General features: G+C 42.7%; 1 protein-coding gene across 1 annotated transcript; it reads left to right on the top strand.

The window, feature by feature from the left end:
- The first annotated feature begins 1,995 nt into the window (after window positions 1-1,995).
- On the top strand, window positions 1,996-27,303 carry LOC135510211 (cyclin-dependent kinase-like 4). The gene is made up of 12 exons (XM_064931006.1): window positions 1,996-2,231; window positions 2,402-3,277; window positions 8,272-8,466; window positions 11,508-11,686; window positions 12,525-12,637; window positions 12,764-12,904; window positions 16,983-17,070; window positions 17,540-17,663; window positions 23,619-23,836; window positions 25,536-25,767; window positions 26,747-26,840; window positions 27,217-27,303. Exons 2-11 carry the CDS (start codon window positions 3,110-3,112, stop codon window positions 26,762-26,764), a joined length of 1,476 nt encoding a protein of 491 aa, XP_064787078.1. The 5' UTR covers window positions 1,996-2,231; window positions 2,402-3,109; the 3' UTR covers window positions 26,765-26,840; window positions 27,217-27,303.
- The last annotated feature ends 204 nt before the right edge of the window (window positions 27,304-27,507 follow it).

Genomic DNA, 27,507 nt, shown 5'->3' with positions numbered 1-27,507 from the left:
GGGTTTTACTCGTAACAGTAGAGAAGGCGGTTCTATGACGCCTGATCAAGTCTGTGCTCACACGGCCAATGACTTAGTTAAACTTTAAAGGGAATACAATTCTCTCACATTAAAGGTTTAACATCACATTACATCATTTCACAAATAGTTTCATCTTTACTCATTGACTTTGTACAATAATTAGATGCAAACACCATAATTGAGAAATGTACACATTCAGAGATATAGTTGTCTGTGTTTCCTGTCCTCTCTGAGGTCACCAAATGAAACACACTCGTCATACACACCCCTTAAGTGTCCACGGACCATTCCCACCTTCTCACAAGCGGACATTTTGTTTAATTAATTTAGGAGTCCGGCCACGTGAAATCCATTGTTCACTCTGTGAAGCCCTCTCTCTCTCTCCATACTGCATGGCCAGGAGGAGAGTCTCCACCAGGAATTTACCACCTGAGATAACAGAACATGGGTGTAGGAGAGAGTGAGAGAGTGGGAAGCCATGATCTATACCCAGAAAGGGCCACGTCATGACACCGCATACAAACATGGTCTCTTTTTTTGCTCCAAAATGCAGGCGTTTCACCCTAGCTCAGTGCTTTCGGTGGTGGTGGGGCAGAAAACACTGAGCGTAATGTTAAATAAATAAAGTGCCCATCCAAGAAGGCTCAAGGTCATTGGCCACAGATAAAAAATACATAAAATCACGTTATGTCTACCGTAGCTTTGATTGGACTGATCATGTCAACATCATACTTTCAAAATCTTAGCTAGCTAGCCAGACAAGCAGTCGTCGTCATGAATCACGTTGACAATCTACTGGCAAATCCTTGTCGATTATTGTCATATGAAGATAAATTATAGATAAAACGTATCAGTGCTCGTCGGCCATTGGACTTAAACATGACACAACAAGTTGGAAATCACAAATTCAACAATGAGTGATTTGGAAGGAATCAGTGGCTAACTGTAGGAGTTGAAATGCAATCACTAGCCTGCTATTCAGTGGAGTGGGTGTGTGGTCCAAGTCTACATTTAAGGGTCTCTTTTCCAAGCTTAAAAGGATAAACATTCAACACCATGGGCTAGAAAAGGTTGAATACATTGGCCATGCTGTCAATCCAGCATGATTTTGGCCGCGTAACAAAACAACAGGAAACTCTGAACTGTTTTCTGTTTCTAAAACTTGAATCTGTTACAAACAGAGTGGACTGAGTTTTGTGGACTTTACCCAATGTCAAGTTTCAATGTTCAACATTTAAAATATGCTATTATATTATATATATATATAATATATATATATTATATATTATTATATTATCATAAAATAATTATGATATATATTGTTTAGAAAGAGCGCTAGGGCGAATTGAGTGATTGCACACAAGCACGTTCCCTAACAGAAATATGCAAATACATGGTGGAACGCGCCAATTGGCTCTCGCTAGCTCGTGCTTGGCTCTGCCCACCTTGATTAATTGTTTTGCTCAGTATGATTAATTTGCTTCTGATTGAGATGACAGACTGTGGTCTATCTTGGTTTAGTTATAAAAATCTTTCCTCACTGTTTATCGAATCACATGGTGAGACTTTTTTTTCAAGTGGACACTATTTGGCATGATAGCCCCCATTGATTTTTGATAGCCATTCTCACTCAGATATGACATTAAGATGGCATAAGTCATTATAAAATGTGTAGAAATGCAGGAGATTAACTTAAAAACTTAAAAAGTCCCCCGAAAGCACAGAACTGGCCCTGAGTAGAATAGAGTAAAATACAATAAAAATATAATAGAAGTTCACCAGTATCTGATTGGTTTAGTTAAAGATGAAAATGACACCAAGGAAAATGTCATAATAGTTCACTTTTCCTTAAAACCTCATCATTCACATTCTCAGAGCTCGCGCTGCTGGGGTAGAGAGGAGAGTGATGTTGTTTTTGTGTACAGCCCCGGAGGCCAGTTGCTACGGGTAACGGCTTTGGTGACACAGGTAATTGTTCTCTCGTCGTCTCATCTCGGATGTCCGGTGCGACTTTACACCACTGTTTACGTTGATCGATATCGATCTGACACGGATCTGGGGAGTCTTTGTACCGAACATTAGTCCACTAATCGGTCAACAAACCGTTGGAAGTTTTTGAAGTCGGTCCCGCTGGCTCATCTGAGTATCCGGAAATGATCCTGGTTCAGAACGTTCACATCAGGAAGTTAGTTCTACTACACGCGATCTATGTATGTGCGCAATCAAACACCTATTGTTTTCATGCAACCATTTAGGCTGTAGACTATGAAATCTTTTATTTCATGCAAACAACGTTGAAATGTACAGAAAAAGTATTTGGTAAATAATATTGTTTAGTCTAACTACCTGTCACCTCTTTTTTTTGTCTATCTGTTCGCAGGTTAGCGTTTTTTCATTCCTGGATCTTGTTCTGGAGATAGCTCTGCAGAGTGGTCACTAGCTGACACCAAATCATACAATCTGATTTTAACCCTAACCGTAACTACACTGCTAACCCCGATGCCAATTTTTTGATGTTGACAATATAGACATTTTGACATTTGCAGCTGGTCATACAAAGGGAAAATCGCTCAGTACGGCCTCCAGGACAAGACTCATGACAATAAATGTCAACCTGCTATTTATTTGTCAGCTGATGTGAGTGTGTGTGTGTGTGTGTGTGTGTGTGTGTCATATTGTGTGTAACCTAGTGTTTTTTCTATAGAGTGTGTGTTATGGTGTGCGTCTGTTATAGAGTGTGTGTTGTAAAGTGTGTATTATAGACTTTGTGTATTGTATTATCAGTGTGTGTAGCCTAGTGTGTTTGTGCGTGTGTGTGTGTGAGTGTCTGTGTTGTAAGATATGCGTGTTGCAGAGTGTGTGTTATAGTATGTTTTAGTATGTGCGTGTGTGTTATAGAGTGTGTGTTGCAGAGTGTGTGTAGCCTAGTGTGTGTTATTATAGAGTGTGTGTAGCCTAGTGTGTGTTATTATAGAGTGTGTGTTGCAGAGTGTGTGTAGCCTAGTGTGTGTTATTATAGAGTGTGTGTTGCAGAGTGTGTGTAGCCTAGTGTGTGTTATTATAGAGTGTGTGTAGCCTAGCGTGTGTTATGGAGAAGTATGAGAACTTGGGTATGGTCGGTGAGGGAAGCTACGGCATGGTCATGAAGTGTCGTCACAAGGAGAACGGGAGGATCGTGGCCGTTAAGAAGTTTCTGGAGTCAGAGGACGACAAGACAGTCAAGAAGATCGCTTTGAGAGAGATCAAGATGTTGAAGGTCAGTTGGAGTTTAATAGATTAGAATCAAATAGAACAGAGTCCAATACAACAGAATCAAATACAACGGAATGAAGTAGAATATAATATAATTAAATAGAATAGATTAAAATAGCACAGAATATAATAAAATATATTAAATAAAATAGATCAGATTAAAATAGAACGAAATTTAATAAAATATAATAGATTAAAATGAATTAGAATAGAATCAAATAGAATATATTAAAATAAATTGAAATAAAATAGAATATAATCAAATATAATATATTGAAATAAAGTAGAATTGAATTAAATAGAATATATTGAAATCAAATAGAATATATTGAAATCAAATAGAATATATTGAACGAAAGGTTGCAAGTTCAAATCCCCGAGCTGACAAGGTACAAATCTGTCGTTCTGCCCCTGAACAGGCAGTTAACCCACTGTTCCTAGGCTGTCATTGAAAATAAGAATTTGTTCTTAACTGTCTTGCCCGGTTAAATAAAGGTTAAATGAAGTAACCAATATCTACTGTTTGTTTGTAGGTACTATGTACTGTACCTGTAAGTACTATGTACTGTACATGTATGTACATGTAGGTACTATGTACTGTACCTGTATGTACTTGTAGGTACTATGTACTGTACCTGTAGGTACTATGTACTGTACCTGTAAGTACTATGTACTGTACTTGTAGGTACTATGTACTGTACCTGTAGGTACTATGTACTGTACATTTAGGTACTATGTACTGTACCTGTATGTACTGTACATTTAAGTACTATGTACTGTACCTGTAAGTACTATGTACTGTACATGTATGTACTATGTACTGTACCTGTATGTACTATGTACTGTACATTTATGTACTATGTACTGTACATGTCGGTACATGTATGTCGGTACTTGTACCTTTAGTACTATGTACTGTACCTGTAGGTACTATGTACTGTACATTTGTACTATGTACTGTACTGTAAGTACTATGTACTGTACATGTATGTACTATGTACTGTACCTGTATGTACTATGTACTGTACCTGTAAGTACTATGTACTGTACATGTATGTACTATGTACTGTACCGGTATGTACTATGTACTGTACATGTCGGTACTATGTACTGTACATGTCGGTACTATGTACTGTACCTTTAGGTACTATGTACTGTACCTGTAGGTACTATGTACTGTACATTTAGGTACTATGTACTGTACCTGTAAGTACTATGTACTGTACATGTATGTACTATGTACTGTACCTGTATGTACTATGTACTGTACATTTAGGTACTATGTACTGTACCTGTATGTACTTGTAGGTACTATGTACTGTACCTGTAGGTACTTGTAGGTACTGGGTAAACAGGAGTACAGACACGATCAGCTCCTCTCTTGGAAGGGACTATGTATGCCTATGTACTGTACCTGTAAGTACTATGTACTGTACATGTATGTACTATGTACTGTAGCCGGTTATGTACTATGTACTGTACATGTAGGTACTATGTACTATACCAGGTGGGAAAGGGCAGTGTAGGTACTTATGTACTGTACTGGGATAATGTAGGTACTATGTACTAGTACATGTCCTGGTATTCCATCGGGTACTTGTGAATGTTAACCTGTTTAAAGGTACTGTACATGTCACACAGGTACTATGTACTGTACTGATAGGCTCGCGTCACTAGGTACGTGATAGTTTGCAAGTACATGTACATGTCCTGGTACTATGTACGGGATTTGTCATACCTTTAGGCTCTACTTTTATGTACTGTACCTGTAGGTACTATGTACTGTACATGAAGGTACTATGTACTGTACATGTAGGTACTATGTAACTGTACCTGCATAGAGGTGATCTAGAGTTTATGTGCAAAGGAGACATTTGTATTTGCAATTTATTATGGACCACAGCAGCTACTCTTCCTGGGATCCAGAAGAATTAAGGCAGTAGCGATACATTCACAGATTTCACACTGTGTGCTCTCAGGTCCCTGGCAGTGAATTGCAAAACATTATCGGATGTCATATACCTAAGACAGTTCATTTCAAATTAGTTTGACATAATTTATCTTATACCAAGTGGTGATGCAGTCAGTCAAGATGCTCTCAATGGTGCAGCTGTGAGAACTTTGAGTGAGTGCTGAGTTTTGGTGACAAGCGATCAGCTGTTTTCTTCAGCCTCCTGAGGGAGATCAGAGTCAAGCATTTGTGGAGGCTATATTCAGGGTATTACGGTACAGAGTCAATGTGGACGTACAGTGAGTCATTGGTACTACCCTATGCCTGCAGCATGACAGAGGGAGCTGTTTCGTTCACTCATCGATAGAATGTTTTTGTGTTTCCCCTGCATGTTCCGTTTGTTCAGTTTCCCAAATATGATCTATTACACAGGCAAGGGACACATTTTCATTTTCGTTACTAAGTCACAAAGTCTGTTGTTTTTACATCCATTTTGAATGACAACAGGAATTAAAAATAAAATATCATTCCAACACTCCAATCATTCCAATCATTGCAAGTCATGCTCTGATGTTATTTTTTTAACCTTTATTTGCAAGAGCTAAGCTATTTTATACAGGGGGTTACCAGGTTTGTACCTTGTCAGAGTCCAGTTAATGCTCTAACCACTGGAGGCTAACTATATCTCCACATAGTTTAGAAAACAGGGTAGTTTACAATCAAAGTTTCCTGCTGCTCAAATCAAATCAGAGTCAATGTGGAGGCTATGAATACAACAGGGTAGTAGACCTCACAGTGAAATGCTGAATACAACAGAGTCAATGTGGAGTAGCAGTGAAATGCTGAATACAACAGGTGGGTACAGTGAAATGCTGAATACAACAGGTGAGTCAATGAAATGCTGAACACAACAGGTGTAATAGACCTCACAGTGAAATGCTGAATACAACAGGTGTAGGGTCAAATGCTGAATACAACAGGTGTAGTAGACCTTACAGTGAAATGATGAATACAATGTGGAGGCTGAAATGCTGAATACAGGGGGTACCTTACAGTGAAATGCTGAATACAACAGAGTCAGTGAAATGCTGAATGGAGGACCTCACAGTGAAATGAATACAGGTGGTAGACCTTACAGTGAAATGCTGAATACAACAGAGTCAAGTGAAATGGAGGCAGTGAAATGCTGAATACAACAGGGTACCTTACAGTGAAATGCTGAATACAACAGAGTACAACAGGTGAGTAGCTTACAGTATGCTGAATACAACAGGGTATTACAGTGAAATGCTGAATACAACAGTAGACCTTACAGTGAAATGCTGTGGAGTAGCTATATACAGGTGGTAGACCTTACAGTGAAATGCTGAATACAACAGAGTCAAGTGTGGAGGCTATAGAATACAGGGGTACAAAAAATACGGTAAAGAAGAGCAGTAAAAGAAACAATATATACAGAGTCAATGTGGAGGCTATATACAGGGGTATTACGGTACAGAGTCAATGTGGAGGCTATATACAGGGTATTACGGTACAGAGTCAATGTGGAGGCTATATACAGGGTATTACGGTACAGAGTCAATGTGGAGGCTTTATGCAGGGTATTACGGTACAGAGTCAATGTGGAGGCTATATACAGGGTCAATGTGGGGCTATATACAGGGTATTACGGTACAGAGTCAATGTGGAGGCTATATACATGTGGGGCTATATACCGGTACAGAGTCAATGTGGAGGCTATTATAGTCAATGTGGGTATTACAGTACAGAGTCAATGTGGAGGATTTATACATGTGGGGTTTTACATTACAGAGTCAATGTGGAGGCTATATACAGGGTATTACAGAGTCAATGTGGAGGCTTTATACAGGGTCAATGTGGAGGCTATAGTACAGAGTCAATGTGGAGGGGAGTACAGAGTCAATGTGGAGGTACAGAGTGAATGCGCTCAGCTCTTTTGCCGCCAGTTGCTCTCGGTGTATCCACTATAGCGTAGTGTGTGTATGTATCGTACAATGCGTCCATATGGCAGAGGGAGACACATTTATAACTCGACTGTAGAGGCCTGCCCACCATCCTGGAGCCCCCTCTGTACAAAAGCCCACCATTCCATCCCATGGAATCTGTTTGTTGTCGATACACTGAACATCCCCTGTACCATTTCTCGGCGCTCACAGCTAACGCCCATTTGGAGAGCATAAGGTGGGGAGTTTTTTGAGTAGTTCAAAACTATAGATGAAAAATTGTCTTGGTAGATAGTGTGGTCTACTGCTTATCATGAGGTACTCTACCTCAGGCGAGCAGAAACTCGGGACTTCCTTAATATTAGAGATTGCGCACCAGCTGTTGTTGCCAAAGAGACACCACCCCCCACCTCTCCTCAGCTTATCAGATGCAACTGTTCTGTCTTGCTGATGTATAGAAAAAAAACCCAGCTAGATTTATATTTTCCATGTCCTTGTTCAGTCACTACTCTGTGAAACGTAGGATAGTCCAGTTCTTCAGGTCACGTTGATAGGATAGTCTCCAACGGAGCTCATCCAGTTTATTCTCCAGTGATTTTGCGTTTGTCAATAGAACGGAGGGTAATGGCGACTCGCTGTTTTTTCGTTAGATATCCTGCACGCCGACCTCTAATAACTCCGCCTCGGGCCTCGTCTGAGTGACGGGGATTTGGATTTCACCTCCGATTTGTAGAAATAAAAGTCCACATTTAAATCGAGGTCACTGTTTTGATGTCCAGAAGATCTTTTCGGAATGAATGAAATGAAATGATGGCCGAAACATTATTTATAAAATAGTTAAAATCGACGCAAAAAAAAATAAACAAAATTGTTCAGGAGCCAGTAAAACGGCGGCCATTCTCTCACAAACCCGGACCCGCAAGCCACTGTGGCCCCTCATGAGTAGTTTTTTGTGTGACCCCCCCCCACCCCCCCATCAAAGTTGCCCATTCCTGACATATACAAAAGCTAACTAACTAACTAACTAGCCAATCAATCAAAACAACCAATCAATCCATCATTTTGTTCCCCCCCTTTCTCCAGCAACTGCGCCATGAGAACCTAGTCAACCTGCTGGAGGTGTGGAAAAAGAGACGTCGCTGGTACCTGGTGTTTGAGTTCGTAGAACGTACGGTGCTAGATGACCTAGAACAGAGTCCAACGGGACTAGACTACAGCCGCCTAAGAAGATACGTCTACCAGATACTACGGGCTATCTCCTTCTGCCATCAACACAATGTGAGTGGAGTGGAGTGTGTGTGTGTGTGTGTGTGTGTGTGTGTGTGTGTGTGTGTCAGAGGAGGCTGGTAGGAGGAGCTATAGGAGGACGGGCTCATTTGAATGGAATTAATGCAATGGTATCTAACACATGAAACATATGGAAACCACGTGTTTGACTTAGTTCCATTTACTCTATTCATTTGAACCCCTGTTTTCCATACACCAGCACCCTGCCCTGGCGTGGATCCCTGGCGTGGATACCTGGCATTTTTCTAAAATGTGTTATGAGATTGGAGAACACTTTGGAAGGGATCTTAGACCATTCCTCCATACTAATGTATATATGAATGTATACAATACGTTCGGAAAGTATTCAGACCCCTTGACTTTTTACACATTTCCACACTTCATATTCCCCCCCAAAAGTAAAAAATAAAATTGTTTTGCAAATATATTAAAAATAAAAAACAGAAATACCTTATCAATATAGGTATTCAGGCCCTTTGCTATGAGACTCCATTGATCATCCTTGAGATGGTTTTACAACTTGATTGGTAAATTCACTTGTGGTAAATTCAATTGATTAGACATGATTTGGAAAGACACATGCCTGTCTATATAAGATCCCACAGTTGAAAGTGCATGTCAGAGCAAAAACCAAGCCATGAGGTTGAAAGAATTGTCCGTAGAGCTCAGAGAGGATTTTGAGGATTTTGTCGAGGCACAGATCTGGGGAAGGGTACCAAAACATTTTTGCAGCATTGAAGGTCCCCAAGAATACAGTGGTCTCCATCATTCTTAAATGTAAGAAGTTTGGAACCACAAACACTCTTCCTAGAGCTGGTCGACCGGCCAAAACTGAGCAATCAGGGGAGAAGGGCCTTGGTCAGGGAGGTGACCGAGAACCAGATGGTCACTCTGACAAAGCTCCAGAATTCCTCTGTGGAGATGGGAGAACCTTCCAGAAGGACAACCATCTCTGCAGCACTCCACCAATCAGGCTTTTATGGTAGAGTGGCCAGACAGAAATCACTCCTCAGTAAAAGGCACATGACGTTCCTCTTGGAGTTTGCCAAAAGACGCCTAAAGAACTTCTCTGATGAAACCAAGATTGAAATCTTTGGCCTGAATGCCAAGCGTCACGTCGGGAGGAAACTTGGCACCAACCCTACAGTGAAGCATGGTGGTGGTAGCATCATGCTGTGGAGATCTTTTTCAGCAGCAGGGACCGGGAGACAAGGAGACAAGTCAGGATAGAGGGAAAGATGAACGGAGCAAAACCCCACCGACACCAAAGTACAGAGAGGTCCTTGATGAAAACCCAGGACCTCAGACTGGGGCGAAGGTTCACCTTCCAACAGGACAACGACCCTAAGCACATAGCCAAGATAATGCAGGAGTGGCTTCGGGACAAGTCTCTCAATGTCCTTGAATGGCCCAGCCAGAGCCCGGACTTGAACCTGATCAAACATCTCTGGAGACCTGAAAATAGCTGTGCAACGATGCTCCACGTCCAACCTGACAGAGCTTGAGAGGATCTGCTGAGAGGAATACAAATACAGGAATACCAAGCATGTAGCGTGATACCCAATAAGACTCAAGGCTGTAATCACTGCCTAAGGTTTTTTGAACAAAGTACTGACTCAAGGGTCTGAATACTTATGTAAGTGATATTTCAGTTTATTTTATAAATTTGCATTTATTAAAACCTGTTTTTGCTTTGCCATTATGGGGTATTGTGATGTCATTATGGGGTATTGTGATGTCATTATGGGGTGTAGATTGATGAGGGCGAAAAAAACGTTTTAATCCAATTTAGGATAGGGCTGTAACGTACCAAAATGTGTCAAGGGGTCTGAATACTTTCCCGAAGGCACTTCCTATATGTTCCAGAAAGGGACATCAAGCCAGATGGTATCCCAGGGTCGGGAGGTCAATCTGTGTGACTTTAATTTTATGTATACTGAACAAAAATAGAAATGCAACATGTAAAGTGTTGCCCCATGTTTCATGAGCTGATGCACAGGTGCACCTTGTGCTGGGGACAATAAAAGGCCTAAAATGTTCAGTTGTCACACACAAAATGCCACAGATGTCTCAAGTTTTTGCAATTGGCATGCTGACACCTGGAATATCCACCAGAGCTGTTGCCAGAGAATTGAATGTTCATTTCTCTAGCATAAGCCACCGCCAATGTCGTTTTAGAGAATTTGGCAGTACGTCCAACCTCCCTCACAACCGCAGACCACGTGTAACCACGGCAACCCAGGACCTTCACATCCAGCTTCTTCACCTGCGGGATCATCTGAGACCAGCCACCCAGACAGCTGATGAAACTGTGGGAACCGAAGAATTTCTGCACAAACTGTCAGAAACCATCTCAGGGAAGCTCATCTCCGTGCTCGTCGTCCTCACCAGGGTCGTGACCTGACTGCAGTTAGGCGTCGTAACTGACTTCAGTGGGAAAATGTTCACCTTCGATGACCACTGGGACGCTGGAGAACCCCGGTTTCAACCAGCATGTATGGCGTTGTGTAGGCGAGCGATTTGCTGACGTCAACGTTGTGAACAAAGTGCCCCATGGTGTCGGTGGGGTTATGGTATGGGCAGGCATAAGCTATTGATGGCACAAAGATACCGTGATGAGATACTGAAGCCCATTATCGTGCCATTCATCCGCCGCCATCACCTCATGTTTCATGGTAATGCACAACCACATTGTCGCAAGGATCTGTACACAATTTCCTACGTTTCATCAATATTTACTATATTTTTCCTATATATTTCCTGTGTTTCCTATATATTTCCTGTATGTTTCCTTTGTTTCATATATTTTTTGGGGGGGCAGGGTAGCCTAGTGGTTAGAGCGTTGGACTAGCAACCAGAAGATTGTAAGTTCAAATCCCTGAGCTGACAGGTACAAGGTACAAATCTGTCGTTCTGCCCCTGAACAGGCAGTTCACCCACTGTTCCTAGGCCGTCATTGAAAATAAGAATTTGTTCTTAACTGACTTGCCTAGTTAAATGAAGGTAAGTTTGTATCCTTTTTGTTTCTCCAGATCATCCATAGGGACATCAAGCCAGAGAACATCCTGGTATCTCAGGGTGGGGTGGTCAAGCTGTGTGACTTCGGGTTCGCCAGGACAATGGCTGCACCAGGAGAGAATTACACGGACTACGTCGCAACACGCTGGTACAGGGCCCCAGAACTACTGGTGGGGGACACCAAGTACGGGAAGTAAGAACAAGGATAGAGACAGAGGGAGGGACGGGGAGAGAGATCGAGAGAGAGAGACAGAATGAGAGAGATAGAGACAGAGAGAGAGAGAGAGAGAGAGACAGAGAGAGAGAGATAGAAAGGCAGAGGGAGAGAGAGACAGAGAGAGAGAGAGACAGAGACAGAGAGAGAGACAGAGACAGTACAGGTACAGGGCCCCGGAACTACTGGTGGGGGACACCAAGTACGGGAAGTAAGAACAAGGATGTAGACAGAGGGAGGGACGGGGAGAGAGACAGAGAGAGAGAGATCGAGAGAGAGAGACAGAATGAGAGAGAGAGAGAGAGAGAGATAGAAAGGCAGAGGGAGAGAGACAGAGAGAGAGATCAAGACAGAGAGACAGAATGAGAGAGAGAGAGATTGAGATAGAAAGGCAGAGGGAGGGAGAGACAGAGAGAGAGAGATCGAGACAGAGAGACAGAATGAGAGAGAGAGAGAGATAGATAGAAAGGCAGAGGGAGGGAGAGACAGAGAGAGAAGGAGAGACAGAGAAGGGCAGAGACCGAGAGAGAAACAGTGCTACGAAAGCCTCCACTGTTATTTGTCTAATACTACCGTGTGGTGGTGCTTGTGTCGTGTGCGTGTGGTGTGTGTGTCTGTGTGTGTGTGTGGTGGTGTGTGAGTGGTGGTGTATGTGTGTGTGTTGTGGTGTTGTGGTGGTGTGTGTGTCCATGTGTGTGTGGTGGTGTGTGTGTGTGTGTGTGTGGTGGTGTGTGTCTGTCTATGGTTGTGTGTGTGTGTCTGTTGTTGTGTGAGTTTGTGTGTGTCTGTGGTTGTGTGTGTGTGTGTGTGTGTGTAGGGCGGTAGATGTGTGGGCTGCAGGCTGTCTCTTCGTAGAGATGTTGACAGGAGAACCTCTGTTTCCTGGTGACTCTGACATCGACCAGTTATACCACATCATCAGGTGCTTTGGTGAGGACAGTACACACACACACACACACACACACACACACACACACACACACGCACAGATCAATTTATTAATATTTTAATTTTAATTAAATTTTGCGATGTGTTTTTTTTTATTTCGTTACCAAGGCAACCTGACCCCTCCCCACCAGGAGTTGTTCTATAAGAACCCAGTGTTTTCAGGAGTCAGTCTACCGCAGGTGACAGAGACAGAGCCTCTACAACAACGATATCCTAAACTGTCCACCACCGCTGCAGACCTTACACAGGTACACACACGCACGCACGCACGCACGCACGCACGCACGCACGCACGCACGCACGCACACACACACACACACACACACACACACACACACACACACACACACACACACACACACACACACACACACACACACGCACACACACACCTCAGACAGAGACAGTATTTAGGAGGAGATAGTTACTGAAAGGCTACAGTACATTAGGCCTTTTTAGCCTTTCAGTAACTATCTCCTCCTAAAGTACCGTAGCCTTTCAGTAACTATCTCCTCCTATAGTACCGTAGCCTTTCAGTAACTTTCTCTATCTCCTCCTATAGTACCGTAGCCTTTCAGTAACTATCTCCTCCTATAGTACCGTAGCCTTTCAGTAACTTTCTCTATCTCCTCCTATAGTACCGTAGCCTTTCAGTAACTATCTCCTCCTATAGTACTGTAGCCTTTCAGTAACTATCTATGTCCTCCTAGCCTTTCAGTAACTATCTCCTCCTAAAGTACTGTAGCCTTTCAGTAACTGTCTCCTCCTATAGTACCGTAGCCTTTCAGTAACTGTCTCCTCCTATAGTACTGTAGCCTTTCAGTAACTATCTCCTATATGTCCTTTCCTAAAGTACCGTAGCCTTTCAGTAACTGTCTCCTCCTAAAGTACTTTGTATCTATCTCCTTCAGTAAGCCTTTCAGTAACTGTCTCCTCCTATAGTACTGTAGCCTTTCAGTAACTATCTCCTCCTATAGTACTGTAGCCTTTCAGTAACTATCTCCTCCTATAGTACTGTAGCCTTTCAGTAACTATCTCTATGTCCTCCTAAAGTACCGTAGCCTTTCAGTAACTATCTCTATGTCCTCCTAAAGTACCGTAGCCTTTCAGTAACTATCTCTATCTCCTCCTAAAGTACTGTAGCCTTTCAGTAACTATCTCCTCCTATAGTACCGTAGCCTTTCAGTAACTATCTCCTCCTATAGTACCGTAGCCTTTCAGTAACTATCTCTATCTCCTCCTATAGTACCGTAGCCTTTCAGTAACTATCTCCTCCTATAGTACTGTAGCCTTTCAGTAACTATCTCCTCCTATAGTACCGTAGCCTTTCAGTAACTATCTCTGTCTCCTCCTAAAGTACTGTAGCCTTTCAGTAACTATCTCCTCCTATAGTACCGTAGCCTTTCAGTAACTATCTCTGTCTCCTCCTAAAATACTGTAGCCTTTCAGTAACTATCTCTATCTCCTCCTATAGTACCGTAGCCTTTCAGTAACTATCTCTATCTCTTCCTATAGTACCGTAGCCTTTCAGTAACTATCTCCTCCTAAAGTACCGTAGCCTTTCAGTAACTATCTCTGTCTCCTCCTAAAGTACTGTAGCCTTTCAGTAACTATCTCCTCCTATAGTACCGTAGCCTTTCAGTAACTATCTCTGTCTCCTCCTAAAGTACTGTAGCCTTTCAGTAACTATCTCTATCTCCTCCTATAGTACCGTAGCCTTTCAGTAACTATCTCCTCCTAAAGTACTGTAGCCTTTCAGTAACTATCTCTATCTCCTCCTAAAGTACCGTAGCCTTTCAGTAACTATCTCTATCTCCTCCTAAAGTACCGTAGCCTTTCAGTAACTATCTCTATCTCCTCCTAAAGTACTGTAGCCTTTCAGTAACTATCTCCTCCTATAGTACCGTAGCCTTTCAGTAACTATCTCTATCTCCTCCTAAAGTACCGTAGCCTTTCAGTAACTATCTCTATCTCCTCCTATAGTACTGTAGCCTTTCAGTAACTTTCTCTATCTCCTCCTATAGTACCGTAGCTTTTCAGTAACTATCTCTGTCTCCTCCTAAAGTACCGTAGCCTTTCAGTAACTATCTCCTCCTATAGTACTGTAGCCTTTCAGTAACTATCTCTATCTCCTCCTAAAGTACTGTAGCCTTTCAGTAACTATCTCCTCCTATAGTACCGTAGCCTTTCAGTAACTATCTCTGTCTCCTCCTAAAGTACTGTAGCCTTTCAGTAACTATCTCTATCTCCTCCTATAGTATCTCCTCCTAAAGTACCGTAGCCTTTCAGTAACTATCTCTGTCTCCTCCTAAAGTACTGTAGCCTTTCAGTAACTATCTCCTCCTATAGTACTGTAGTAACTATCCTTTCAGTAACTATCTCTATCTCCTCCTATAGTACCGTAGCCTTTCTAAAGTAACTAGTCTCTATCTCCTCCTAAAGTACCGTAGCCTTTCAGTAACTATCTCTATCTCCTCCTAAAGTACCGTAGCCTTTCAGTAACTATCTCTATCTCCTCCTACAGTACTGTAGCCTTTCAGTAACTATCTCCTCCTATAGTACTGTAGCCTTTCAGTAACTATCTCTATCTCCTCCTATAGTACTGTAGCCTTTCAGTAACTATCTCTGTCTCCTCCTAAAGTACCGTAGCCTTTCAGTAACTATCTCCTCCTATAGTACTGTAGCCTTTCAGTAACTATCTCTATCTCCTCCTAAAGTACTGTAGCCTTTCAGTAACTATCTCCTCCTATAGTACTGTAGCCTTTCAGTAACTATCTCTATCTCCTCCTAAAGTACCGTAGCCTTTCAGTAACTATCTCCTCCTAAAGTACTGTAGCCTTTCAGTAACTATCTCCTCCTATAGTACTGTAGCCTTTCAGTAACTATCTCTATGTCCTCCTATAGTACCGTAGCCTTTCAGTAACTAGCCTTTCAGTAACTATCTCCTCCTATAGTACTGTAGCCTTTCAGTAACTATCTCTATGTCCTCCTAAAGTACCGTAGCCTTTCAGTAACTATCTCTATCTCCTCCTATAGTACTGTAGCCTTTCAGTAACTATCTCTATCTCCTCCTATAGTACTGTAGCCTTTCAGTAACTATCTCCTCCTATAGTACCGTAGCCTTTCAGTAACTATCTCTGTCTCCTCCTAAAGTACTGTAGCCTTTCAGTAACTACTATCTCCTCCTATAGTACTGTAGCCTTTCAGTAACTATCTCTATCTCCTCTAGCCTTTCAGTAACTATCTCTCCTCCTATAGTACCGTAGCCTTTCAGTAAAGTAACTATCTCTATCTCCTCCTAAAGTACTGTAGCCTTTCAGTAACTATCTCTATCTCCTCCTATAGTACCGTAGCCTTTCAGTAACTATCTCCTCCTAAAGTACTGTAGCCTTTCTCTATCTCCTCCTAAAGTACCGTAGCCTTTCAGTAACTATCTCCTCCTATAGTACTGTAGCCTTTCAGTAACTATCTCTATCTCCTCCTAAAGTACCGTAGCCTTTCAGTAACTATCTCCTCCTATAGTACTGTAGCCTTTCAGTAACTATCTCCTCCTATAGTACTGTAGTAACTATCTCTATCTCCTCCTATAGTACCGTAGCCTTTCAGTAACTATCTCTCTATACTGTAGCCTCTATCTCCTCCTATAGTACCGTAGCCTTTCAGTAACTATCTCCTCCTATAGTACTGTAGCCTTTCAGTAACTATCTCCTCCTATAGTACTGTAGCCTTTCAGTAACTATCTCCTCCTATAGTACCGTAGCCTTTCAGTAACTATCTCCTCCTAAAGTACTGTAGCCTTTCAGTAACTATCTCCTCCTATAGTACCGTAGCCTTTCAGTAACTATCTCTATCTCCTCCTACCGTAGCCTTTCAGTAACTATCTCTATCTCCTCCTAAAGTACCGTAGCCTTTCAGTAACTATCTCTATCTCCTCCTATAGTACTGTAGCCTTTCAGTAACTATCTCTGTCTCCTCCTAAAGTACCGTAGCCTTTCAGTAACTATCTCCTCCTATAGTACTGTAGCCTTTCAGTAACTATCTCCATCTCCTCCTAAAGTACCGTAGCCTTTCGGTAACTATCTCCTCCTATAGTACTGTAGCCTTTCAGTAACTGTCTCCTCCTATAGTACCGTAGCCTTTCAGTAACTGTCTCCTCCTATAGTACCGTAGCCTTTCAGTAACTATCTCCTCCTATAGTACCGTAGCCTTTCAGTAACTATCTCCTCCTATAGTACTGTAGCCTTTCAGTAACTATCTCCACCTAAAGTAACGTACTGGTAACATCTCTATACGACCTGGTCAATCTCTCTCTCACCCCCACACACCTGGTGTCTCCAGATGGATCCAGACAGGAGGTCACAGTGTTCTGATCTGCTGCAGCACCAACTCTTCACTAACGATGGCTTCCACCTCAGGTAACACACACCTGGTAACACTGGTAACACTCACACCTGGTCACACATAAACCTGGTCACACACACACCTGGTAACACACATGGTCACATACACCCACCTGGTAACACACACCTGGTAACACACACCTGGTCACACACACACACACACACACACACACACACACACACACACACACACACACACACACACACACACACACACACACACACACACACACACACACACACACACACACACACACACCTGGTCACACATACACACACACCTGGTAACACACACACACACCTGGTAACAATGACTTAAATGTAAATGTAAATGTAACACCCACCCACCTGGTAACACACACACACCTGGTAACACACACACACCTGGTAACACACACACACCTGGTAACACACACCCACCTGGTCACACACACCCACCTGGTCACACACATACCCTGTGTTGAACCGAAGAAAACTTTTTCAGGTTTGTCCAGGAGTTGAATGCTAAGATCCAGAAGGATCAGAAAGAGAACTCTCCCCTTCCCAAGATGAACAAGACTACCAAGAAAGACAAGGAGGAAGTAGAGGAGAGGACTGGGAAGTACAAGGTCAGACACACACACACACACATGGAGGTAGACACACACAGGTGGGCGCATGCACAAACACACACACACACATCCACACACACACAAACACCAGTGTTAATTTAGTCAACAATAACTATGATGAAAAATACTCGGCAACTTCGTATGTTTCCTGACTAAAACTATAACAATAATAAGATGAGACGCCCTGAAATGCAAACTATTACTAATTACTTTTCATTTTAGTTTGACGAAAATATTACAATTCCAGAATTTCAACCCAGAATTCCAACCCAGAATTCCAACCCAGAATCCCAACCCAGAATCCCAACCCAGAATTCCAACACAGAATTCCAACACAGAAATCCAGTTGTTGGTTGCTTTTTTTCCCCTTTGAGAAACACAAATGCTATTTGTTAAATATTCAGAGTACAGTGATACTTATAATAATAAATAGTTATTAAAATAAAATCACAGTAATTACTATGTAAGAATACTGTTTGTCAACTACGGCTCAGCATTCCAACGACACAGTACCCGCCAAGCTCATCACTGAGCTGTTGTTGCGTCTATATATATTTTGTTGTTTGTTCAGTATGTACAGTACCAGTCAAAAGTTTGGACACACTTACTCATTCCAGGGTTTTTCTTTATTTTTTACTGTTTTCTACATTGTAGAATAATAGTGAAGACATCAAAACAATTAAATAACACATATGGAATCATGTAGTAACCAAAAAAGTGTTTTACAAATCAAAGAAATATTTTATATTTGAGATTCTTCAAATTAGCCACCCTTTGCCTTGATGACAGCTTTGCACGCTCTTGGCATTCTCTCAACCAGCTTCATGAGGTAGTCACCCGGAATGCATTTCAAATAACAGGTGTGCCTTGTTAAAACCTTTTTGGGATAGGGGGCAGCATTTTCACTTTTGAATGAATAGCGTGCCCAGAGTGAACTGCCTCCTACTCAGTCCCAGATGCTAATATATGCATATTAGTATTAGTATTGGATAGAAAATACGCTGACATTTTTAAAACTGTTTGAATGATGTCTGTGAGTATAACATAACTCATATGGCGGGCGAAAACCTGAGAAAAATCCAACAAGGAAGTGGGACATCTGAGGTTTGAAGTTTTTCAAAGCTTGGCCTACCGAATACACATGAGATATGGATAAAGTTGAACTTCCTACGGCTTCCACTAGATGTCAACCGTCTTTAGAAACTTGAATGAGGATTCTACTATAAAGGAGGGTCTCATGAGACCTGTTTGAGTCAGTGGTCTGGCAGAGTGCCTTGGTCTCATGACGCGCGCTCCCGACAGAGGTACCTCTCGTTCCAGTGCTTTTCTTCAGACAAAGGAATTCTCCGGTTGGAACATTATTGATGTTTTATGTTAAAAACACCCTAAAGATTGATTCCATACATCGTTTGACATGTTTCTAAAGGACTGTAATGGAACTTTTCAAAATTCTGTCTGGACAAAGTGCCTGCGCCTCATGAAGATGGATTACTGGGCTGAACACGCTAACAACAAGTTACTATTTGGACATAGATGATGGACTTTATGGAACTTTATGGCACAAATCAGTCATTTATTGACCAACTGGAATTCCTGGGAGTGCCTTCTGATGAAGATCATCAAAGGTAAGTGAATATTTATGGTGTAATCCTAACTTCTGTTGACTCCAAAATGGTGGATATTTCTCTGGCTGTTTTGGGTTCTGAGTGCCGTTCTCAGATTATGCTATTCTGTAATTAAAAAAATATCTGACACAGCGGTTGCATTAAGGAGAAGTATATATTTAATTCTGTGAATAACACTAGCATCTTTTATCAATGTTTATTATGAGTATTTCTGCAAAATCACTGGATGTTTTGGAATCAAAACATTACCACACATAACGTGCCAACTGAGATTTTTGGATATAAATATGCACATTATCGAACAAAACATGCATATATTGTGTTACATGATGTCCTATGAGTGTCATCTGATGAAGATCATCAAAGGTTAGTGATTCGTTTTATCTATATTTCTGCTTTTTGTGACTCCTATCTTTGGCTGGAATTATTTTTTTTTGACTTGGCTATGACCTAACATAATCATATGTTGTGATTTCGCTGTAAAGCATTTTTGAAATCGGACATGATGGGTAGATTAACAAGATGTTTATATTTCATTTGCTGTATTGGACTTGTTAATGTGTGAAAGTTACATTTCTAAAAAATATTTTTGAATTTTGCGCACTGCCTTTTCAGCGGATTGTTGTCGAGGGAACCCCTGTCCTAGAAAGGTTAAAGGTTAATTTGTGGAATTTCTTTCCTTCTTAATGTGTTTGAGCCAATCAGTTGTGTTGTGACAAGGTAAGGGTGGTATACAGAAGATAGCCCTATTTGGTAAAAGACTTAAGTCCATATTATGGCAAGAACAGCTCAAATAAGCATAGAGAAATTACAGTCCATCATTACTTTAAGACATGAAGGTTGTCATTCCGGAAAATTTCAAGACCTTTGAACGTTTCTTCAAGTACAGTCGCAAAAACCATGAAGCGCTGTGATGAAACTGGCTCTCATGAGGACCGTCACAGGAAAGGAAGACCCAGAATCACCTCTGCTGCAGAGGATAAGTTCATTAGAGTTACCAGCCTCAGAAATTGCAGCCCAAATAAATGCATCACAGAGTTCAAGTAACAGACACATCTCAACATCAACTGTTCAGAGGAGACTGCGTGAATCAGGCCTTGATGGTCGAATTGCTGTAAAGAAACCACTACTACAGGAAGAAGAAAACACCAGCAATGGTCATTAGACCAAAAAAAAGCTGTCCTTTGGTCTGATGAGATTTTTGATCCCAACCGCCGAGACTTTGTGAGACGCAGAGTAGGTAAACAGTGGATCTCTGCATGTGTGGTTCCTACCGTGAAGCATGGAGGAGGTGGTGGTGTGAGGGTGCTTTGCTGGTGACACTGTCACTGATTTATTTAGAATTCAAGGAACACTTAACCAGCATGGCTACCACAAATCAAATCAAATCAAATGTATTTATATAGCCCTTCGTACATCAGCTGATATCTCAAAGTGATGTACAGAAACCCAGCCTAAAACCCCAAACAGCAAGCAATGAAGATGTAGAAGCACGGTGACTAGGAAAAACTCCCTAGAAAGGCCAAAACCTAGGAAGAAACCTAGAGAGAAACCAGGCTATGTGGGGTGGCCAGTCCTCTTCTGGCTGTGCCGGGAGGAGATTATAACAGAACATGGCCAAGATGATCAAATGTTCATAAATGACCAGCATAGTCCAATAATAATAAGGCAGACCAGTTGAAACTGGAGCAGCAGCACGGCCAGGTGGACTGGGGACAGCAAGGAGTCATCATGTCAGGTAGTCCTGGGGCATGGTCCTAGGGCTCAGGTCCTCCGAGTGAGAGAAAGAAAGAGAGAAAGGGAGAATTAGAGAGAGCACACTTAAATTCACACAGGACACCGTATAGGACAGGAGAAGTACTCCAGATATAAGAAATATAGCTAGGTATCACTGTTGGAGCCAGAAACCAAGCATTTAGCTCGGTATTACTGTTGGAGCTAGAAACACAAGCATTTAGCTAGGTATTACTGTTGGAGCTAGAAGCATTTTGCAAGGTATTACTGCTCTGTTGGAGCTGGAAACACAAGCATTTAGCTAGGTATTACTGTTGGAGATAGAGACACAAGCATGTTGCTAGGTATTACTGTTGGAGATAGAGACACAAGCATGTTGCTAGGTATTACTGTTGGAGCTAGAGACACAAGCATTTAGCTCGGTATTACTGTTGGAGCTAGAAACACAAGCATTTAGCTAGGTATTACTGTTGGAGCTAGAAGCATTTTGCAAGGTATTACTGCTCTGTTGGAGCTGGAAACACAAGCATTTAGCTAGGTATTACTGCTCTGTTGGAGCTGGAAACACAAGCATTTAACTAGGTATTACTGTTGGAGCTAGAAACACAAGCATTTAGCTAGGTATTACTGTAGGAGCTAGAAACACAAGCATTTAGCTAGGTATTACTGTAGGAGCTAGAAACACAAGCATTTAGCTAGGTATTACTGTTGGAGCTAGAGACACAAGCATTTAGCTAGGTATTACTGTTGGAGCTACAAACACAAGCATTTAGCTAGGTATTACTGTTGGAGCTAGAGACACAAGCATTTAGCTAGGTATTACTGTTGGAGCTAGAAACACAAGCATTTAGCTAGGTATTACTGTTGGAGCTAGAGACACAAGCATGTAGCTAGGTATTACTGTTGGAGCTAGAGACACAAGCATTTAGCTAGGTATTACTGTTGGAGCTAGAGACACAAGCATGTAGCTAGGTATTACTGTTGGAGCTAGAAACACAAGCATTTAGCTAGGTATTACTGTTGGAGCTAGAGACAAACACAAGCATTTAGCTAGGTATTACTGTTGGAGCTAGAGACACAAGCATTTAGCTAGGTATTACTGTTGGAGCTAGAGACACAAGCATTTAGCTAGGTATTACTGTTGGAGCTAGAAACACAAGCATTTAGCTAGGTATTACTGTTGGAGCTAGAGACACAAGCATGTAGCTAGGTATTACTGTTGGAGCTAGAAACACAAGCATTTAGCTAGGTATTACTGTTGGAGCTAGAAACACAAGCATTTCGCTAGGTATTACTGTTGGAGCTACAAACACAAGCATTTAGCTGTACCTGTGATAACATCTATGTAAGCGACCAATGAATGTGATTTGATTTTGGTTTAGATTTATACTTCTGCCATTTTAATAAAGCTCCATTTCTCCTCTTTTCAAGGAAGTAAGTGTTATTTATGTTTTGAACACCAGAGCTGTAAATTATTATTATTATTATTATTAAGTATTAACTTGTCGCCGAGGCTTTATAGCCCAAATGGTTAATAATGGCTGCCGTTGGTTACCGTTGGTTACCGTTGGTTACCATTGGTTGCCATTGGCTGCCATTGGTTACCATTTGGTTACAGCCTGTCAGAATATCACTGCTTCCAGCTAAGGTATACAAGGGGATAGAAGGCCTAGTTGGACAAGGCACATGATGAACGTTAAAGGTAAATATAAATTATTTAATGGAAAAAAAAAGCACTATTATGATGACTGACTATAACTAGAGAAAAAGACCCAGAGTTTTAATCAACTGATAATAACTAAAACGAGACTAAAGTTGTCCAGAGATTTAGTGGACTGATAATTACTAAAAGGATGAAACAAAGGATGAAATTACTAAAATGTGACTGAGACTAAATGCTATTTTAGTCAAAAGACTAAAACAGCTGCCAAAAATGAACACAGAAACACACACAACCTCTCCTCTCCTCTCCTCTCCTTTAACCCTCTCCTCTAACCCTGCCCCCTCCCCTCCTCTCCTCTCCTCTCCTCTCCTCTCTCCTCTCCTCTCCTCTCCTCTCCTCTCCTCTCCTCTCCTCTCCTCTCCTCTCCTCTAACTCTGCCCTCTTCTCTGTCCTCTCCTCCCCTCCCCTAACTATGCCCTCTCCTCTCTAACTCTGCCCCCTCCGCTCCTCTCCTCTCCTCTCCTCTAACCCTCCCCTCCTCTCCTCTCCTCTCCTCTCCTCTCCTCTCCCTCTCCCTCTCCTCCTCTCCTCTCCCTCCTCCTCCTCTCCTCTCCTCTCCTCTCCTCTCCCTCTCCCTCCTCCCTCTCCTCTAACCCTGCCTTCCTCTCCTCTCCTCTCCTCCTCTCCTCTCCTCTAACTCTGCCCTCTCCTCTGTCCTCTCCTCCCCTCTTCTAACTCTGCCCTCTCCTCTCCTCTAACCCTGCCACCTCCCCTGCCCCCTCTCCTCCAACTCTGCCCTCTCCTCTAATCTAACCCTGCCCCCTCCCCTGCCCCCTCTCCTCCCCTCCTCTAACTCTGCCCTCTCCTTTAATCTAACCCTGCCCCCTCCCCTCCCCTCCTCCACTCCTCTCCTCCTCTCCTCAACTCCAGGACTCCAGCAGTACAACAGTCAAAGTGAACGTCACCAAACCAGACGTCACCAAACTCTCCAAAGCTCCAACCGCCACAGAGTCTAAACCCCGAGACCCGGACAAGACAATAGAGTCAACCACTGCTATGACCACTACTGCAGCTGTTAAACCTGAGAAGGCTGACTGGACCACAGAGAGCCAGGCGGTCGCGGTTCACCACGGTCGAACCACCACCGTGTATGATCAGTTACAGCATTATTAGCGGGTTATTTAAAAAATACTTATTTTAAAAATAATAAGAATCTTAATTACTTTTCTGTTACGTTAAAAAAAGACATAAATCTTGAATGAATTGTAGACCCTTTTTATTTAGTCCCAAATGGTACCCTATTGGTCGAAAGAGTCCTGTAAGCCTGGTCTATAGTAGTGCACTATATAGGGAATAGGGCTCTGATCTAAAGTAGTGCACTATATAGGGAATAGGGCTCTGATCTATATTAGTGCACTATATAGGGAATAGGGCTCTGGTCTATAGTAGTGCACTATATAGGGAATAGGGCTCTGGTCTATAGTAGTGCACTATATAGGGAATGGGGCTCTGGTCTATAGGTAGTGCACTATATAGGGAATAGGGCTCTGGGTCTATAGTAGTGCACTATATAGGGAATAGGGTTCTCTGGTCTATAGAATAGTTCACTATATAGGGAATAGGGCTCTGGTCTAAAGGTAGTGTACTATATAGGGAATAGGGCTCTGGTCTAAAGTAGTGTATTATATAGGGAATAGGGCTCTGGTCTATAGTAGTGTATTATATAGGGAATAGGGCTCTGGTCTATAGTAGTGTATTATATAGGGAATAGGGCTCTGGTCTATAGTAGTGCACTATATAGGGAATAGGGCTCTGGTCTAAAGTAGTGCACTATATAGGGAATAGGGCTCTGGTCTATAGTAGTACACTATATAGGGAATAGGGCTCTGGTCTATAGTAGTACCACTATATAGGGAATAGGGCTCTGGTCTATAGTAGTACACTATATAGGGAATAGGGCTCTGGTCTATAGTAGTGCACTATATAGGGAATAGGGCTCTGGTCTATAGTAGTACCACTATATAGGGAATAGGGGGCTCTGGTCTATAGTAGTACACTATATAGGGAATAGGGCTCTGGTCTATAGTAGTGAATAGGGCTCTGGTCTATATAGGGAATAGGGGACTATATAGGGAATAGGGCTCTGGTCTAAAGTAGTGCACTATATAGGGAATGGGGCTCTGGTCTATAGTAGTGCACTATATAGGGAATAGGGCTCTGGTCTATATTAGTGCACTATATAGGGAATAGGGCTCTGGTCTATAGTAGTGTACTATATAGGGAATAGGGCTCTGGTCTATAGTAGTGCACTATATAGGGAATGGGGCTCTGGTCTATAGTAGTACACTATATATAGGGAATAGGGCTCTGGTCTATAGTAGTACACTATATAGGGAATGGGGCTCTGGTCTATAGTAGTGCACTATATAGGGAATAGGGCTCTGGTCTATAGTAGTGTACTATATAGGGAATAGGGCTCTGGTCTATAGTAGTGTACTATATAGGGAATAGGGCTCTGGTCTATAGTAGTGTACTATATAGGGAATAGGGCTCTGGTCTATAGTAGTGCACTATATAGGGAATAGGGCTCTGGTCTATAGTAGTGTACTATATAGGGAATAGGGCTCTGGTCTATAGTAGTGCACTATATAGGGAATAGGGCTCTGGTCTATAGTAGTGTACTATATAGGGAATAGGGCTCTGGTCTATAGTAGTGCACTATATAGGGAATGGGGCTCTGGTCTATAGTAGTGCACTAAATAGGGAATAGGGCTCTGGTCTATAGTAGTGCACTATATAGGGAATAGGGTGCCATTTTGGATACAATCTTAAATCTGTTTTGTTTAGGAGTCTGAGCAACACTATCGCCATCAAACCCAGAGTGGAAGAACCAGAGAGGACCGTAGAGGACCATGATCCAACCATAGGACCAACCCAGGACCAACCTCTACCTCTTATCCCTCCCCTCTCACTCACCTTCACACAGACACCTTCACACAACCTACTGGCTGTCGTCGCCCATGGCAACGGCAACCTGGGCGGAGTTGGGGGGGCCTCAACCCGGAACACTCGGTCTGAGGTGCAGAACTACAGCTCCCATAATGCATCACACTGAGAATGTTGGACCAGGGTTGAAGAACATAACACTTGTTGTTGTTGTTGTTGTTTTTATTGTTTGTTTGTCCTCTCTAGGGTTATAGACAAGGCTTAGGCCTAGATTCAGTCAGATAGCAGACACACATAGTGGTTGTTTTGTCGGAGGTGGAGCCATCAAATCGGTGGGGCAGCTGCTCTTGTGATCATTGTCACGAAGCCACACCCGCCCCACTCGCGTTAGATGTGCAGAATGAGGCCTCCCGAGTGGCGCAGTGGTTTAAGGCACTGCATCGCTAGCTGGCACCACTAGAGATTCTGGGTTCGAGTCCAGGCTCTGTCGTAGCCGGCCGCGACTGGGAGACCCTTGGTGCGGCGCACACTTGGGACAGCGTCGTCCGGGTTAGGGGAGGGTTTGACCCGGCAGGGATGTCTTTGTCCCATCGCAAACTAGCGACTCCTATGGCTGGCCGGGCGTGGTAAACTCTGACACGGCCGCCAGCTGCACGGTGTTTCCTCCGACACATTTGTGCGGCGGGCTTCCGGGTTAAGCGGGCATTGTGTCAAGAAGCAGTGCGGCTTGCTTGGCTTGTGTTTCGGAGACCTTCGACCTTCGTCTCTCCCAAGTCAGTACGGGAGTTGCAGCGATGAGACAAGTAACTCCCAATTCGGGGGGGGGGGGATGGGGTAAAAAAAAAATACAGAGAGAAAGTGTACGCTATATAGAAATAATGACACTCAAATTGAACAATCATGAAACTAAATAAAAGGATTTGTATGGTTGAGGTGGTGTTACATCACAGTGTTCCAAGAAACAAGGTCTGTTAATGTTTACTCCAGCCAATGGCAACGTCCTCTCAGTTCCACCGCCAACACAACCGCTATGTGGATCTGATTGTATCGAGCCCTATAGAGAGTTGGTGGAGAGTTGTGTGTTTATGTGTTTGTCTGTCTGTCGTCTCTAGGTCAATAGACAAGTCTAAAAGACACGTAAACATTTTCAACAGAATCTCACAGCAATCTCTCTCCAGTCATTTCACGGGCAATCTGATGGCTCAGGTAAGTGTGTGTGTGTGTGTATGTGTGTGTGTGTGTGACTGCTCAAGTGAAATATTCTTCCACAAGATAGTAGATATTAACCCCCAGGCCCCCTGTCTGGCTATATCATTCTATTCTTCTCTCCTCTCCTCTCTTCTCTTCTCTTTTCATCTCCTTCCTCTCTCCTGTCACTCCTCTCCTCTCTCCTGTCACTCCTCTCCTCTCCTCTTTTTCCTCCTCTCTCCTGTCTCTCCTCTCCTCTCTTTCTCCTCTTTCTCATCTTCTCCTCCTCTCTCCTGTCTTCTTGTCTCTCCTCACTCCTCTTCTCTAGCTCCTCTCTCTCCTCTATCTCTTCTCTCTTCTTCTCTCTCTACTCTCTTTTCTCTGTCCTCTGCAGATGATATCAGAGAAGAGTGTGATCCACGAACGTTCCTTCCTGTCCGACCGCGAGCGTGACCGAGGAGACCGTGAGCGTATGGCTACGGTTGGGAAGAGGAAGCCAGACATTCTCTTCCCTGAACTAAGAACCTCTCTGCTGCCTGAAATACGAGGGGCTGAAGGTACGCTCTGCACACACACACACGCGCTTTGTGGATTATATTGACCAGGTCCCCTTGTGTCTTCCAGGTAAACAGACTAAACCCACCAGGACCAGAAGAAGGAGAGACACACACATAGCCACAAACAC

The sequence above is a fragment of the Oncorhynchus masou genome, chromosome 23, assembly GCF_036934945.1.
Source record: "Oncorhynchus masou masou isolate Uvic2021 chromosome 23, UVic_Omas_1.1, whole genome shotgun sequence".
NCBI classification, from domain to species: domain Eukaryota; kingdom Metazoa; phylum Chordata; class Actinopteri; order Salmoniformes; family Salmonidae; genus Oncorhynchus; species Oncorhynchus masou.
This window is presented reverse-complemented; position numbering and strand designations above follow the sequence as displayed.